Source organism: Crotalus tigris, unplaced genomic scaffold, assembly GCF_016545835.1.
Source record: "Crotalus tigris isolate CLP2741 ecotype Arizona unplaced genomic scaffold, ASM1654583v1 scf7180000023598.3388751, whole genome shotgun sequence".
Taxonomy (NCBI): Eukaryota; Metazoa; Chordata; class Lepidosauria; order Squamata; family Viperidae; genus Crotalus; species Crotalus tigris.
The window spans coordinates 2,984,630-3,001,697 of NW_024100068.1; the positions used below are offsets into that span (position 1 = coordinate 2,984,630).

Consider the following 17,068-nt stretch of genomic DNA (forward strand, 5'->3'; position numbering starts at 1 on the left):
AAGTTTCTCCTTAGTTCTAGGTTGCTTCTCTCCTTGATGAGTTTCCACCCGTTGCTTCTTGTCCTGCCTATAGCATGACCCTCTCTATATTGCCACATAATACTGCACAACTCTTCTATCAGTAAAATAAAAAGAAGAGCTGCTTTTGATAATAGCACAGAGCTAAACTGAGGGAAGCACTCAAGGAGATTGCTAATAGGAACCTCCTAGCATATAGAGCAGTTATAAAATTAATAATATTATTTTTATTACATGACAAATTATCTATGGACATAAAAACATATATAAATATTTCTGAAGCATTTGAATAGAAGTACACTAACCCACAAGAAACATCAAAAGTGTATTATTATATGTTCTACCTGAAAATTAACTTTTGTTTGAGTTACATGGGCTTGCAAAGAATTACTGAATCATTACCATCTAATTCCATTCCCCACCATCCAGTCAGAGCTGAAAAATCTTCTTGGATGAGAAGTGAAACGTCTTCAAAGAAAAACAAGAAAGTCCAGTTGCCTCCTGAAAATGGGACAACCGTGACCTGGAGATTGAGAATCTCTGTAGACATTACCATCTAACTTAAAGGTAAAGCATCTTCAAAGATGTAGGAAAATCAGGGACTTATGCCTGCATCCCACTCCAAACAGCAGTGTGGCTATCAGATGAACCTTAGGGATCCATAACCAGGAACTATAATTGAGACCATTACCTGGTTGCTTCCTGTCATACCTTAGTTTGTGAGGGCATTTTGAGAAGGACCTCTGATGAGAGGACAGGTTGATGAGAAGAGAGGTGGTCCTTCGTTTGGCCAACTTCTTCTGGGTATGAGGTTGTCTGCAGTTTAAGGGAAAAGATAATTGATGCCCCTGAACAGATATTTTAATGAAGAAAACTATGAAAACTATCTACAGAAGAAGACACTAAAACAAAATGAGCTGCAAAACCTTCTAGAGTATTAGTTCTCTTTTGGTACAAAGAAGTGGCATGTGGGTAAATTTGAAGCAGAAGAACCTATGTCATAATTACTGTACATAGGATGAATATTATTTATTTATTTATTTATTTTCAAATATTTATATGCCGCCCAATCCCAAAGGACTCAGGGCAGCGTACAAAGTTAAAACAATCATAAAACAATAAAATAATACAGTCATACCGCGAGTCCGATCATATCCCGGCCCCCCGGGGACATCAGCCCCAGGCCTGCCGGAACAGGAGAGTTTTAACGGCTTTCTTAAAGGCCGGCAGGGTGGGAGTAGTTCGAACTTTGGGGGGAAGTTGATTCCACCAGGTCGGAGCCACCACAGAAAAGGCCCTTCCCCGAGGGCCCGCCAGCCGACATTGTCTGGCCGACAGGACCTGAAGGAGGCCCAATCTATGGGACCTCACCGGTCTCTGGGAGCTGTGCGGCAGAATGCGGTCCTGTAAGTAACCTGGCCCTATGCCATGAAGGGCTTTGAAGGTGATAACCAACACCTTGAATTGCGTCCAGAGATCCACAGGAAGCCAGTGCAGCTCGCGGAGGATAGGTGACACGTGGGCATACCTTGGCGTGCCCACAATCGCTCTCGCGGCTGCGTTCTGAACCAACTGCAGCCTCCGAACGCCCTTCAAGGGTAGCCCCATGTAGAGCGTGTTACAGTAATCCAGTCTTGAGGTGACAAGGGCATGAGTGACTGTGAGTAAAGCCTCCCGGTCCAAATAAGGCCGCAACTGGTGCACTAGGCGAACCTGTGCAAAGTTCCCCCTGGCCACAGCCGATAGATGTTGTTCCAGATTTAGCTGTGAGTCCAGGAGGACACCCAAGTTGCGTGCCTGCACTGAGGGAGGTAAATTTGCCCCCCCCCAGGACTAAAGATGGACCATCCAGTTGGCCTTTGGGAGGCAAGACCCAGAGCCACTCGGTCTTGTCAGGTTGAGTCTAAGCCTGTTCACCCCCATCCAGACCCTCACATCTTCCAGGCACCGGCACATCACGTCGACTGCTTCACTGAAAGGACACGGGGTGGAGATATATAATTGGGTATCATCCGCGTACTATTAGACTAACAGTAGTTTGATGTGTTGATATTTGTTTCGCTAGTGTATCTAGTGTATCTAGCTTGCCAGCCTTGCACTGGTTGAAAGGAGCAAAATTCTGAGGTATCTAAGAAGCAATTCATAGTTGGCAGATATAAGTAAAATATTTGAAATCCAGTCCAGGTTTTTAAACTTCAACATAACCGACCAATATAGTGAATTTCAACAGTTTTATGTTCTTAAATCCTTTAAAAATTAAAACACAAAAACCTTGCTAGATAAAATCAGAGGCCTATCTAGCTCACCATTTTATACTCAAAGTAGATAATCAAAGAAATTTTATTAGCAAGCAAGAGAACAATAGCACTTTTCCTTCCTGTGTTCACAGGAAGTAGAATTGAGAGACATATCTAATGCTTTTTATACAGGAAATAATATATAGCCATCATGACTAATAATTTAATTGCAGGCATAAAAATCCAAGCACATGATGTTACTATGGTATTCATTTTAGTGCATTTTACTGAGGCAGCATGAGTGCCTTCAAATTAAGACCCATTGGATATATGGTTTAAGAAATAAACTGAAACAGAACCTTCACGAAATTGTTCATGTTTGATTTCCAGTCCTTTGCATCCTGTAAGTATAAAAAATGCATTATAGAAAGGTCTCTACACAGACATATTACAGTGGAAGACTATTATTTACACAATTTATATTCCTCTGAAAACTATATAATGTTCTTTCACTGCGGGGTTACATCTGTTTATTTAATATACTTATAAACTGCTCTCTATCCTTTTGGATGCTAAGTCTGACATAACATGCTCAACCTCTAAACACATTTTTAAACTACTCAGAAGCTATATCTGGTCTAGAATACTATGGTGCCCTAGAATGCAGTCATGAGCACACTATGCCCACTATTGACACTGTTATTTCACAAGCTGCACTGGTTGCCGTTAGGCATTAGGATACTATTTAAGGTAGTGCATGTCACCCATGAAACCCTTCATGGCACAGGACCTGCCTATTTCTGGAACCATTTGCTTTAATTACCTCTGGCGGTCCAATAAGATCTGACAGGATTAGCATACTCCAGTCTCTTTACTTAAGCAGTGTTATCTGAGAGGGATCAGGAAACAGATCTTCTCTGCTGCTATGCCTGCCCTGTGGAATAGCTTTCCCTCCAAGATCTAGATGGCCCTGCCCAGGCTCTCTAAGGACCTGGTTTTCCTACCAAGCCTGGATCAGGATGTTTTGTGAGTCTATTTTGTTTCTGGTTGCCTGAATTGCCTGTGGTGCAATATGTATTAATGTATTTTTGCTTATAATTGTATACACTGTCCTAAGTCACCTGTTTAGTGGATAGTCATATAAGCTGAATAAAGGCAAAATTAGGGGGGGGGGAATCCATGGTGGCTACGTCCATTGTAGAAAGTTAAAACCAAGCAAACTATAATGAGGTAACTACAATGTGCAAACCCAGATAGTATTCTCTAAGAACATGCAGAGCAGTCCTAGCTATTTTTTTTTCTCTTCAATTATGTCTGATTCTGGACTATTTGGACAGGTCACTGCAATTTTCTTGGTACCAGCTGTCTACATCACCCCTTTATGAATTATGGAGATTTTCTCTTTTCTTCAGAATGCAAACTATCACCCTCAGGAAACTGCCTCTAAACCAGAAGGCAGAACCTTTGGCTCTAGAAATTAAACCACACCTCCAATAATTTCAGCATGGATAATGAGGGAGCAAGCTCACCAACTTGCTCATCAAAGCTGAAGTTCATCAATATCTGTAAAAGCTGAAGTTCCTTTTTTTCACATAATACATATCAAAAATTTTCAAAGTCTTGACCGTAGCGATTTCTTACTAAATAGCACTTGTGTGTAAGTTTGTGTGCTTATGAGGAAGTTTAAAGATGTTTATGAAGAAATATTTTAAGTTACAATAAATATCTATGCATGTCAAGATTTGTTTCCTATTATTATTATTATTATTATTATTATTATTATTATTATTATTAATAATAATAATAATAATAATAATACAGTTGGAAGGGATCTTGGAGATCATCTAGTCCAACCCCCTTCTCAGGCAGGAAACCCTATACCATTTCAAACAAATGGCTGTCCAGTCTCTACTTAAATAGACAACACACAAGCATTTTTACCTGGAGGATATTATGCATTTCTCTTTTCAATTGCCCAAGATCATGAAGCACATCATCTGCTTTTTTCACAGTTTTCCCAATGGAATCAAGATCTTCACTTGCGCTTTTAAATACAGAGAATGCTGTCTGAGGAACGCTGGATCTGCTAAAAATAATATTTTCAAATTATCATTAATGCCCACTGAGATTACAAATAATATTTTATCTTCTGAGATTTTCTAAATCAGTTACATCCAACCAACTGCCCTCCAGATATTTTGCTCTTTCAAAAATTACCTGGCTACATACTGTAATACCATCTTATACAGATGACAGCATATTAATTCAGTTTGCCCTATTTGGCGTACATAAACTCAAATACCTACATGTGTTCTTTCTCCACATCTTAAGCTGCTGAGGATGAGGAACACTGGACTAAAGAAATACTTACTGGTCGCTCCCCAAATGCCATGACACTGTCCGGTTGGTTGCCTCTGAGGATGTGCTTGGATTTAATGGAGTTTCGTATGCTTTCAGGATTTGCTCCAGAAATTTCCCTCCACCTAGTGGAGGAAAAACAACAACCGTATATTGCAATGTATTTAAAAGATTCGGAGGTGGAGGACACACAGACTATGCATTTTCAATAAGGAGTATTTATTGTATTCTGAGAGAATTAGCATTTCCAGTTTTAAAATCTTATCTTGGCAGGCGTTTTCAGTTTTAGAATTTATATCTTCGCATGCATTTAATCATCTTCAGCATATTTTACTGTATTGCCTCTGTAAAAAGCATGCTATAATTTAATACAATGCTGAAAAAAAATGTTCTAGCCAATACACAGTAATCTGAAAAAATATCACATGTTAAATTGTAAATTAAGAGTTTATGTAATAATCACCTTGTGTAAATATAGAACAGGGCATAAAATGCACTGCATATGAATTAATTGGAATTCATGGGATTTAAACAGAATGCACATAATTAATTTTCTAATCAATTACAAAGAAGAAAGCCTAGAAAAGACATCTCCATGTGGTTCCCATTGTATAAGTAAGCCTAGCAAAGGAACTTCAATAGCACAGTCTTGTCACTCAGAAACACTGTTTTAATACCACGGATAAAAGTTTCTTAATACTGACATATTATTAAAAGTTAAGATAATTTAAAGATGAAAGAGACAACTGAAAATAGTTGAAAAAGCTTGTTTAAAAGATCAAGTTAAAGCTTGAGGCTACAGTAATTTATAGGGTTAAAGTTCATCATAGCTAACTATTTTGGCAGGTCCACTATAAGATTTCTTTTAATACAAGAAGAAAGGGTGAATGGCAATAGTAAAGAGAAGGAAGCAACAATTAAGAAGACAGTTAGAAGATGTGCAGTATTTACACAATAAACAGAAGAATAATCTGAGAATTTTACATAGGATATGAGGGTGTAAGAAGTAAAAGTAGGGTGTTCTGAGAAACTTAAATAATGATTGACGGACGGAAGGAACAGTTGAAGAAATCCTAGGGCAATGAAGATGCAAACAAGCAGTGTTAATTGAGCATTTTGGGGTACAAAGAGAATAGACTGAACTAGAAAAGGAAGTTTTGGCTAAGTAAAAATGTCTTAGAAGAAAAAAAGGGGGTTGCTGGACTTGTGAGCTTACATCCAGGGACCATGCAAATTTGCCACAAAGGGAAGGAAAAAGTAAGAATGAAAGATAAACAGAGGGAGAACTGGCATGTGAATAAATATGCCAGGAACAGCTCATAAAGTACCTTGGTAACGCCTTTTTCTGGATTGGAGAAAGAGAGAACAAGGAATTCTATACGATATTTCTTGTAAAAGACAGACAAAACTTTTTTGAATCCTAAATTACAGGCTAAGCACTTGCTCTTTATAAGCTTAAAACCAAGGTTTTGTTAATAGTGATAGCAATGTTTCAGTTTTCAGTACCTTATGGAATATTAAATTACATAACAAATGTCAGTTTGGGAGTAAAGTAACAGTTTTTGTTTCTTGGAATGAATACAGTGGTATTAAGAATGCAGGCTCAAGCACAATTCCATCATCCACTGTATTCAGTAAAGATGCATTCCCAGTCATCATTTTAAAAATTAAATGAGAAGCTAATACATTGCTAATTTCTAACATCATTTAAAAAAAAAACTATGTATCTGAGGCCCAGATATGTTCCATGATGATAAGTGAGAGGTGACTACAGCATGGGAATGTACCATCTGTCCAGGTAAAAGTAATAATAGAAAAATGGGGGGGGAAAGTTGTTTTATTTGACCAGGCAATTAGACTGCAGATAATTGATCTGCAGAGTCAGCAGCTAATTTAATTTAGCATTCTTTCATTTTTTATTTTAATTCTTGTTTATATTATAATATCCACCATGAATACAACCAAGTGGGATGGTATCAGAAAATTGTAAATAGACATATAATCCCTCTACTTCCTCATCATTTTAGAAATAGGAAAGTTCCTTATGTGACATTTTATGATAATGAGCGCAAGATTATTCTCAAAATTGCAAATATAGCCCCAAAGGTTATCTACCACTGATCCAGAAGAAGAAATTGGAGGTTTGAAGAGGAGCAATAGTGTTTTTCTTCTCAAAGGCTAGGACACCCAAGGGACATCATAATACATTATTCTTCTATAATTAACATGCTAAATGAACAATTAACCAAATAAAAAGAAACATTGCAACAGGCTTTACATCTACATTTTCCTTACCTAGAGTTTTACCACAAGACACATTTTCTTTCTCTCCAAAAGACAGCTCTTTCTTTGCCATTTTCTGTGAAATTTGAGCATCTTTAGATACAGGCATAGGAGCATATCTCCGTGGTGCTGGCGTCTTCAAAGGGGATTTCTGTGTATGAATACCCTGCCTCTCCAACTGCCATGAACAGACTGGAATATGGGAATATGAACATACACATTATAAGTAACAAAAATAGAATACCTTATTTTCAAGCCATAAGAATTATGCGTTAGTCATGATTCTCTCAACTAATCAAAATGTCATGATTCTCTCAACTAACCAAAACATGTGTCAGATCTTTGGAAGGTGAAATTAGGAATCTGGAGATAAAAGTGGCAAAGCTCTACAGCTGGTTGAAGGAACACATTCAGCCTGAACAAGGTGATCCAAAGTTTCCAAAATCTGGAAACTTTTAATAATCAGAAGAAAAGAGAGGAAGGAAGTTTATCTAGTTTCTGTCTTTCCATATTTTCCAGCCTTTGCCAATTTCATTCTGATTTGGAAATTTAAGACATGATAAGTAGAATTCATGCAGATTATTTGTTGATTCAGTTATTTAATTCTGTTTCCTCTCTTCTTAGAGGCTTATTTCCAGACATCACAACAATACATGAGATCTTGAAAACAAAACAAAAAAAAACCTGTTTGGTGTTTATGAGTCAACTATCAAAATAGGTAAATCCATTGTTCTGTCAAAAGAAGCTTATATAATATAATAAACTGTGTTTTGGCTATTCTAAAACTGAAGCCTGAGTTAAAGAGGGTGAGTGGACTATTGAAGCAAGAGTTAGGCTTTCTTTTGTTTGTTTGAACTATCAAACAATTCTAACTTACTTGCTATTATGTTAATTTTTGACAAATAAACTGATATACAACTCTACGTTTACCTTAAGTTTAAATATAAATAAATCAAATATGTCTCACCTTGTGTATTTGCTGCTCTAGACAGAAATAAGTCCTCTTGAGGTGTGGTTTGGTTACCAAGCAGCTTCCCAGCCTTCACAGCATGTTTTGAGAAACCACCTGAATTCAGCGCAGAGCTAATTAGCTGCGACTATGAAGAAGAAATTAAGGTTTCAAAAGAGAAATATCAGTCCCAGTTGTGGTTGTTAAGCAAAGACAACCTGCACAGACTTCTGTAACAATGGCTCAATTTTGATTGTCTTATCTTAACCACAAACTGGTGTCATCTAAGCCTGGGCTATTGGAGAGCATATGATTAAACTTTCCTCCAGGAAAGCAGTATAAGGTGCAGAAGGGACCCTAAAGCAGAGCCAATCCTGCACCAATCCTCAAGTGTTCCAACTTTGTTTTCATCCCTAAAGAAAATCCCACCTACCTCCACACACTCTCACTCTTCTCTCTTTTGCTGTTCTATACAAACCAACAGAAATTGGCTATACAAAGCAGAATGCTCTCCTTTCTAACCCTACATTTTTTCATAGAAGAATTGGATGATCATTGCCTTTACAAAACAATGTTCATTTTAGTCTGTCTTTAAAGTTGTAAATAATAATTAATCAATGTATCTTACAGTTGTTGATCAGTCCAAAATAAGAACATAGCAAACATTACTCCCCAAAACCAAAAACGCATTGTTGAAATGCCTTGTGAGGTTTTAAACAATATTTTTAGCAACCATGAACTATGATTGTACAATACACAGCTGTGTCAACCAAAAGATATTAATTCATGAACAATTGAAAGGCATAGGTGTTTAGCCCCAGGTGAAAGAAAATGAGGGGACAAAGCTTTTGAAAACACTCAAGTATAATGACAATCTACGTATTAAAAAGTTATAATTAAAACAAGAAGTGCATGGTCAGCACAAGCTAGCTCTGCACAAGCTGATAATTCCCCATATGGAAATATGATTAAATGTACAGAAAGAACAAACCATACATATAAAGAATATCAGAAATATACACGAACACGCTGGATCTCAGGCCTACTGCATAAATCACTGCTTTGATAAACATTTCTTGCTTGCTTCAGTCTACATCATCCAATTTCAGTCACAAGTCTCAACTGGATTTTGACTTTTCCCCTTCCTACTAAGGCTATTTCTATTACTATGCCAGCATCCACACAGATTGCTGGGATTGCTTTTCATCACAATGGAGGGAGGTATCAGGAGGGTCCTGTGTCTTCTACTCTTGATTATTTTCACTAATGATTTAGATGAAAGGTTAAACGGGATGCTTATCAAATCTGCAGGTCATACAAAATTTGGCAGGAAAGCTAATACTCTGAAACAGAGTTCCCCAATCTTTTGGAGTTGGTGGCCTGGAGCGGGGGGAAGGGGGAAAGAAGAGACGCTTTTGTGGGAAGGGTAAACGCATGATTGTGCACACGCACACAAACTCCTGTTGCTCGCGTGTGTGGGGCTGCGAGCGCCTGTGGCAATGTTCATGAGAGTTCATGAGAGTTCATGAGAGTGAGGCCACGAACAGCTGCGACACTCATGGTGATACTTGTGCGAGTGGGGCCGTGCACGCACACACCGGCCAGCCACCTGGTAGTGAGCTGTGACCCTCTGGTTGGGAACCCCTGCTCTAGAAGACACAAATAACATTTAAAATGAACTTGATAGGAATGGAGTGAATAACAGAATGAAATTTAACAAATAGATGCACTTCACTCAGGAAGTAAAATGCAAAGGTATAAGAGCAGTGATGGCGAACCTTTTAGAGAACGAGTACCCAAACAGCAACCCAAAACCCACTTAAGTATCGTCGGGTGCTGGGTGGGGTAGCCCATTGGGTGGGCGTGGCTGCGGTGGTAACGACAGACTGGGTGGGACTAAAAAGTTCAATCAATCAATTCCAACTTTTCGAGATCTTTTTTTTCCCGCGAGTTGAAATTGATTTATTGATTAAACCTTTTTTTTTTGCACACGGTGGTGGAGGCCTAAAACGAAAAGGTTTTATAAAACCCAGCTGAAGGCCTAGGACTGGGGTGACAGGCACGTGCCCACAGAGAGGGCTCCGCGTGCCACCTGTGGCACGCATGCCATAGGTTCGCCACCATGGAGATGATAGGAGTAACTGCAAAAAGAAAAAAGTTCTTGGCACAGCAGTTGATTGTTAACTAAGTAAAGTGTAAACCAGCAGTGGGATGTGGTTGTAAAGAAGGCAAATACTATTTTAGGTTGCATCAAGAGATATATAATTTCCAAATACCAGGAAATAATTATTCTACTCTGTTCCCGTTTGGTAAGACCCTTCCTGTAGCACTGTGTCCACTTCTGCAAGTGTTCAAGCAGAGGCAAGACTGCAGCCTCCTTAAGATGCCTTCATTTGGATTCCTGCACCAGGCAGGGGATTGAATGGATTTGAGGTCTAAATGGCCCTTTCAGCTCTGTGATTCTATAGTATTATATGATATGAACATGTTACACAATTTAAATTCTTCCTTGAACTTGGAGATGAGCTGCTCTTTTCTGCACAAAAAAATAACATTTCACAATTAAGCTGAGAATCCTATTTTTTTAATAGTTATAGGATATAAAGATATCAATACAGTTTCAATGAAGAAGGGATGATAAATCACAATGAACTATTTCCTCATCCATGGTTCTGCTGGACAACATTTATCCCCAGTAACAAAGAGAAGATTATTATAAAATAAAATAGCAGAGTTCTATATTTTATTTTCCTACCTGAATATTCATTTGTTGTTGCTGCAAATTTTCCAGATGTTGAATTCGTTGTTCCATGAAGACATTCATCCGCTTTTCAAGTTTGCCAACCCTCTGATTGCTAGAAGACCCCTCAAGCTGTTGAGCTTTCAGACTGGCTTGCTGCTCAGCAACACGCTGCAGCTGTTTATCTGTCTCTTGCAATTTATTTAGCATTTTGGAAACCGAATTCACTTTTGCTTCCAAGTCACTCTGGACCTGAGTGAGAAAACATGAAGATTATGCCTGAGAAATCTTTTGGCAGGAGTAAAGGAAATATAACAAAGAAACCTGTGATTATAATCTTTAAAATGGTATTTATGAATTTGTAAGGTTTTAAGGTGTACACTACTGTCTGAAAGGATCAAAGTGGGTAGTTGGATAAGCAAGTTTACATCCATAAACATTAAACCAATCCCCATGATACACCTTCTTAATCTGATTCTTGCTGGGACATAGCAACAAAGTTCTTAATATTCCCACAGACCGATCATACAATTTTAAAAAGAAAAGACAAAGCATGACAATTTAGCATGCACATTTAAACATTTGCTTAATCTGCTTGATGCGTCCCAGTCATAGGATTTTATTATATTTTATTTAGCTACTCCAAACTGATGAAATTTATCACTCACTTTCAAAAGTGGGGCTGTGGAAGCAATAGCTGCTGCTGTTGCAGCTGCAATGGTTGTTGCTGAATCCATTTCACTTTGAGTTGACTTGGAACTGTCCTTATCTGGACACACGTTATTCAGAAGGTTTACCTTCACTTCTTTAAAAACAGGAACATTCTGGATTCTGTATGTACAATACAGACATGTAAGCATATGTAGTATTTCTGAGACAATTTTTTTCTTTTTCAAAGCATATTTTCAGAAAACAAATTTCCTTTCAATATTAAAAGTAGACCTTCTGGGGTTCTCTTCCCCATTTATCTCCCTCTGCTTAAAATTTCAGGCAGAGAGAAGTCCTGCCTATCACCAACTAGCTAATCCTTTTAGCTGGAATGCAAAGCTCATGAAATAATATAAGAGCTTCCTCTCTATATAATTACCATTCAATAAGACTAAAAACATATGCCAGATAGCAAAACATTTATACAAATTCAGAAAGTATCAAAATTTATTTTTAGATATTATTTTTATATTCATATATTTTATTGTACAGTGCCCAAAGTCACTCTTCGAGATGGGTGATTCAGAAATGCAAAAAATAAATAAAAAAATTCTGAGACAAACATCCTTTAACCACTAACCTCATATTCAACATATCTGATAGATTAAAAATGACAACACATCATTTTAAGTGATCATCCTTACCGCTCTTTGAATGCAGCTCTTACAGCTTCCTTCTGTCCAGTGTCATACTGGGAAATGAAGATATCTGATGCTGTAGAGCAAAGAGAATGAACCATTTTAATCAGGAGCCAAAATGTCCAACTATTTTAATTTTGAGCCAAAAGAAGGAATAGCTACTTCAGTACTTGCAAGGAAAAATTCAATCACAGTATCATACATAGCTTTCAGCAACCCTATCTCATATGAAAACATTCTATTCTTTGAATCTGGGATTTGTATTAAGGCATAACTTCAATTCTGCTATCAAGGAGATTGCAAAAAAAATGTTTTGTGTTTGATTAGTTTTGTTACTGCATAACTACTGTATGAAGTAGGATATCAAAAATAGAGATGCAAGAAGATACAGAATAAAAATACCATACATTGTAAATAACAGCATTCGATAATGTACCCTCCCTCATTTAGTAGAACCAATTACTACTTATTTATACTTTATTTTAAAGTTTTATAGTTGTTGTTTATATTTTATAACATTTTCCAGGTTTTTTTTAATCTATTTGTCTCTTTTCTTCAAAAGCCACACTCTAAATTTCTTAGCTTGCCTTGCTGCATAATGTTTTGTGTAAGGATGCGATCTCTATATGAGTTTGGTCAGATTTCTGTTGTAAACATATATAACCACTGCTATATATTCTCCAGATCTGGTCCTCAATCTTATGCCATTGGCAAAGTTTTTTCCGGTATTGTGTCAAATTGATTCTTATCACAGCCAGCAAATATTTCAGCAAATATTGTTTTAATTTTTTAAAAAATAGGTTTATTCTCTTTTTAGATTCAGGTTCAATTTAATTTACCAGAAATATGGCAAACAAATCTCCTTCCCAAAAAATAAAAACCAATGCCTAAAATTGTAAATATATGCAGGAACATGAAACTGCAGACAAAATATTACCTTTCTGCTTAACTGCATCTCCTTTCCATTCTGAAGTAAGCTGTACTGAGGGTTTATGTAGATGTGTCTATCTCAGAAAAGGAAAAAGAAATTTGAAATAAGCTTCAGAATTACTTCACTATATATTTAATTTCTGAAAAAAAGTTATATATCTATATAAGACATAGCTTTTGTATTTCTAAAGCAGAAACCAATCCAGCACTTAAAAGCTAATTGTTCTAATGTTCTAATATATATGTATGTATTCAAAATTAACAATCCACTAGAACAATTATACGTATAAAATTATGTATATATATATAATTGTTCTAACACACACACACACACACACACACACACACATATACACATTCTAATGAATCTGTTAATTTTTGAAGAAATAACATTCATTTAAGTTTGGATCCTTGTTGCATTACCAACAACTAGAATATTTAATGTCAAGCCACCAAGATTCCTTTGATTGCAGCAACATAGAAATATGGAAAATAAATAAAGCTCCATTAAATGGGCATATTTGAATCAGGTTTGGGCAAAATCTGAATATTGACAGGCTACTGTCACCTTGAAAACTTTGTTTTAAATACACCATATTTCCCTTGGATTGGAAGAAAAATTGCAAAATAAGATAGTAAAGTTGCGATAGGAATAGGAAACAAAGCAAAATAGATTTCTGGCTAATCGTATATTTATCGAATTTAGAGATTGCCCATTTCACTCACAGAGCAAGTCTGGGAAATGTACAATTAAAAAATGTCTACTCCTTCTAAAATCAAATAAATAACTTTGGTTTTTTATGCCATTTCAAATTGAGAACAACAGCTTCTGAATAACATTGTGAAACTGATGAAATACATCCCAAATTGGTAAGCCATTCTTTTAATAAAGCACAAGTGAACATAGAACCACAAATATAAATACTTGTTGGAATTTGGATCAGCTAGACATAAACATACAAAGATGTTTAGTGAGCTAACTGATGCTACTAAGACTTGTAATGTATCTCCATAGATGAAAGAAATTATAAATTTTACATGTTCAAGTAAATAACAAAAATTCTGGTCTATTGCATATATCTAAACTTCAAAGGCAACCAAGGAAAGGAGGAACAGAAGAAGAAAAGCAAAAAATAAACAGTTCATTTCTTATGGTAATATGATTGTAAATTGAGACTGATGAGGAAGGAGGTTGGAGAAAGCTTTAAAGTCCAGTGATTTCTGTGATAGTTGAAATGGGGAAAGCAAATTGCCTCCCCTGAGTTAATACAGGAAATGTTACGATTTCTGAGAGGCAAAGAGGGAAAGTATCAATGAATGTATGAAATGTTCAGAACACCACTAAGCCCACCTCTGAGGAAAAACATGAAGTCTGTGCATCTTTTTCAGGTAATGCTAACTGTTCTGAGTCTGTGCCAGCGTGCTTGCTCACAAGACCTAGAAAAAAGTATGGTTAGTACATTATCTATATGAGAATTAAATTTATGTATGAAACTTTTTTTTATCATAAATTTTATTTCTCCTATTCAAAAAGTGTACAATAAATCAAAATAACTGCAGAATAGCACTTAAACAAAGGAAAGGGAAGGAATTAAATATACCGAGCATGTTGTCAACACAGACTGTTAATATGCTAATGCCAGTACCAATATACAACCAGAAAAGTCCCACGTATGCTAGCAACTTAACAGAAAACAGTCATGCAATTAGAAACCAGGAAACATTTTGGAGCGAAATCTAACAAATAAGCATTCCATTAATGTGTCATTAAATATTATCATGCAAGCTTGCCTTTACTTGAAGTGTTCAATTCCTACTAGTTATAGCTCAGTTAAAATGCTGCAGATATCTATACTATAATTTGATATTTGAAGTTTTTATACAAATAACATGCAGATTACTAAATTTCAGAAAATTAAGAACAATATTAAATATACCCTCTGCTGTGTTTCCAGAAGATACTGGTCTTGATTTATGATGTACAGTTTTGTTTGCCAGCAGTACTGATGGTATATAAGCTGCATCATCATTAACCGATGATGAACATCCTGGACGACTGAGTGGAGTCACTTCTCGAAGTTTCTTCACTGAAATGGTCAATTTTTTCCTAGCACAGACATCAGATTTGCTGCTGGCTGATGCTGCCCGAACACCAAGGGATTTATTTCTCATGTGGATGCTGGTGGAATAAATTAGAAAATCACTGGCAGTGAGCCTGGCCAAAAAATCTTTGCCTGGGCTAGCAGTGTCTTCCACTTCCTTTAACAGCTCACATCATATCCATTAATCCTCTGTTAAATAATCACAACACTAAAGAATAGATGATACAGTGTTTTAAATACAACAAGAGAGAAAAAAGGACTCTGCTGTTCTATGAAAAGATAACCATCACCATAAACTGTAGCAGAAAGGCACATGCAGCATACCACCATTACAGAGTGCAAGAACAGACTTGCTTAAATATACTCTGTTTAAAGCAGTGGTTCTCAACCTTTTTAACGCCGCGACCCCCAACTGGTCGTAAGTCGAGGACTACCCAACCAGTCATAAGTCAAGGACTACCCAACCAGTTGTAAGTCGAGGACTTTCCCTGCCTGGGAGTGCCGCGCATGCGTAGTGCCGCCCCCTGAGCCGGCCGAGGCGTAGCTGGCAAGCGGCAGAGACGGCGCAGGCCGACCACCGGCTGGGCCACCAGCTGGCCCAGCCCAAGGGAGGTAAGGCACCCGGCCCTCTTTTACTTACATTTTTAGTAGTTGCTCAGCAGAGAGGGGTGGAAACTTCCAGACAGCTTGCCTTCGCCGCAGACAACTTGCAGCACTGTTTGCAGAATGGAACTTTTGGCGGGCTCAGCAGGGCAGAGACAGCCTGGACAATTCCTATTGGCTTTTGAAAGCCAATAGAATTAGACTCTATTCAAGAGAGTCTATTCTATTGGCTTTCAAAAGCCAATAGAATAAAAGGGAGTAGCACAGCTAAGGAAAAGGGGAAAAAATGGCGGACTGCGTTGTTTGGCGACCCCTGTGAAATGGTCATTCGACCCCAAATGGGGTCCCGACCCACAGGTTGAGAACCACTGGTTTAAAGAAATCTGGAGTCACCCTACAGAGCATTCTACAGCCAGCTTGCCTGCTGAGAAAACCTGATTTTATGAAGTCCTCCATCCCTGCATTCCTACATCCTAAAATAAAAAGTTAACACGGTTTCAATATTCATACACAGATGAAATAATATAACTGTTTCTATTTCTGAATATCTTCATTTTTTTCCAAAGAGATTTACAAAAAGTAAACTTTGCCTACATGTTCCTTGTCAAAATTCCTTGCAAACTCATCAGCTGCAGGATGTTCATTTCCTTAATACCTAAAGATGCTATTTATGAATTCTAGACACTGAAATAATCTATAACAAAATACACCCTAAAAATAGCTAATCTGTCTAAATTATTCTTTAGTAGCAGATATGTGTCATGTCAAAGCTTGAGGTAATACAAATAGATGCTTGTTCCTGATAAAAGCATATATTCATTCACCTCAAGCTTTGCTAAGACACATCTGCTACTAAAGAATAATTTCTACAGCTGTAAGCTACAGTTCCAGTTACATTACATTATTCTAGTTACATTATGGCTACAGAGGCCTTTAATCCATGAACATTGTCTTATTTTTTTTGGATTCTATGCCCAGCAGCTCTGAGCCAATTTTGGTACAAACTGAGAAAGAAGAATCTTCCTAATCTTATCTTCCATTACAGCATAGTAAACTGTGTACCGTTACCTCCAGCTGTTCAAATAACATGAAACAATATGTTTAAGACTAAGCTGGATATAAGACAGTGTGTTTTGCTTTTGTTCAGAAGATAAGGAAATTCATACATTGACTCCAACCATTATCCTCCCTGCCGCTTGAAACCATAACTAACCCATAAACTACGGGGCAGGGGGGAAAAGATCTTTCGAGCTTTACCTCGCCATAGCTTTCAATCTCCCCTCACCTTTCATCCCCACTGGGGACCCGATTTCCCTCCACTTGTCTTCCCATATATCAGTCTTTGTATGATCGTCCAGCAATCAGTCACTAGAAACGCTGGTTGTCATAGTCACAACACCGACAGCTCCCGCCGCTTCCAAACTGACAAATGAAACCAAGCCTCTCCCTCGTAAGGGGGGGGAGGAGGGAGCTGACTGAGTAAAGAATGCGCATGTGCAGCT

General features: G+C 37.4%; 1 protein-coding gene across 7 annotated transcripts in view; it reads right to left on the bottom strand.

The window, feature by feature from the left end:
- Window positions 1-17,037, bottom strand: part of KIAA0586 (KIAA0586 ortholog) — an 81,862-nt gene extending 64,825 nt beyond the window's left edge. For 3 of the 7 annotated variants that reach the window (XM_039319510.1, XM_039319505.1, XM_039319504.1), the window contains exons 1-14: window positions 16,852-16,978; window positions 15,988-16,039; window positions 14,799-15,040; window positions 14,213-14,298; window positions 12,869-12,935; window positions 11,938-12,007; window positions 11,254-11,416; window positions 10,601-10,837; window positions 7,864-7,993; window positions 6,909-7,088; window positions 4,627-4,738; window positions 4,197-4,341; window positions 2,615-2,656; window positions 730-834 (exon numbers count right to left, since the gene is read on the bottom strand). In XM_039319510.1, the coding sequence (XP_039175444.1) occupies window positions 730-834; window positions 2,615-2,656; window positions 4,197-4,341; window positions 4,627-4,738; window positions 6,909-7,088; window positions 7,864-7,993; window positions 10,601-10,837; window positions 11,254-11,416; window positions 11,938-12,007; window positions 12,869-12,935; window positions 14,213-14,298; window positions 14,799-15,040; window positions 15,988-16,039; window positions 16,852-16,858 (1,638 nt within the window). In that variant the 5' untranslated portion in view covers window positions 16,859-16,978. Of the gene's footprint in view, window positions 1-729; window positions 835-2,614; window positions 2,657-4,196; window positions 4,342-4,626; window positions 4,739-6,908; window positions 7,089-7,863; window positions 7,994-10,600; window positions 10,838-11,253; window positions 11,417-11,937; window positions 12,008-12,868; window positions 12,936-14,212; window positions 14,299-14,798; window positions 15,041-15,603; window positions 15,656-15,987; window positions 16,040-16,823 lie in introns of those variants that run through there. The other 4 variants (XM_039319506.1, XM_039319507.1, XM_039319508.1 and 1 more) reach the window with 4 other exon arrangements.
- Window positions 17,038-17,068: the final 31 nt, after the last annotated feature.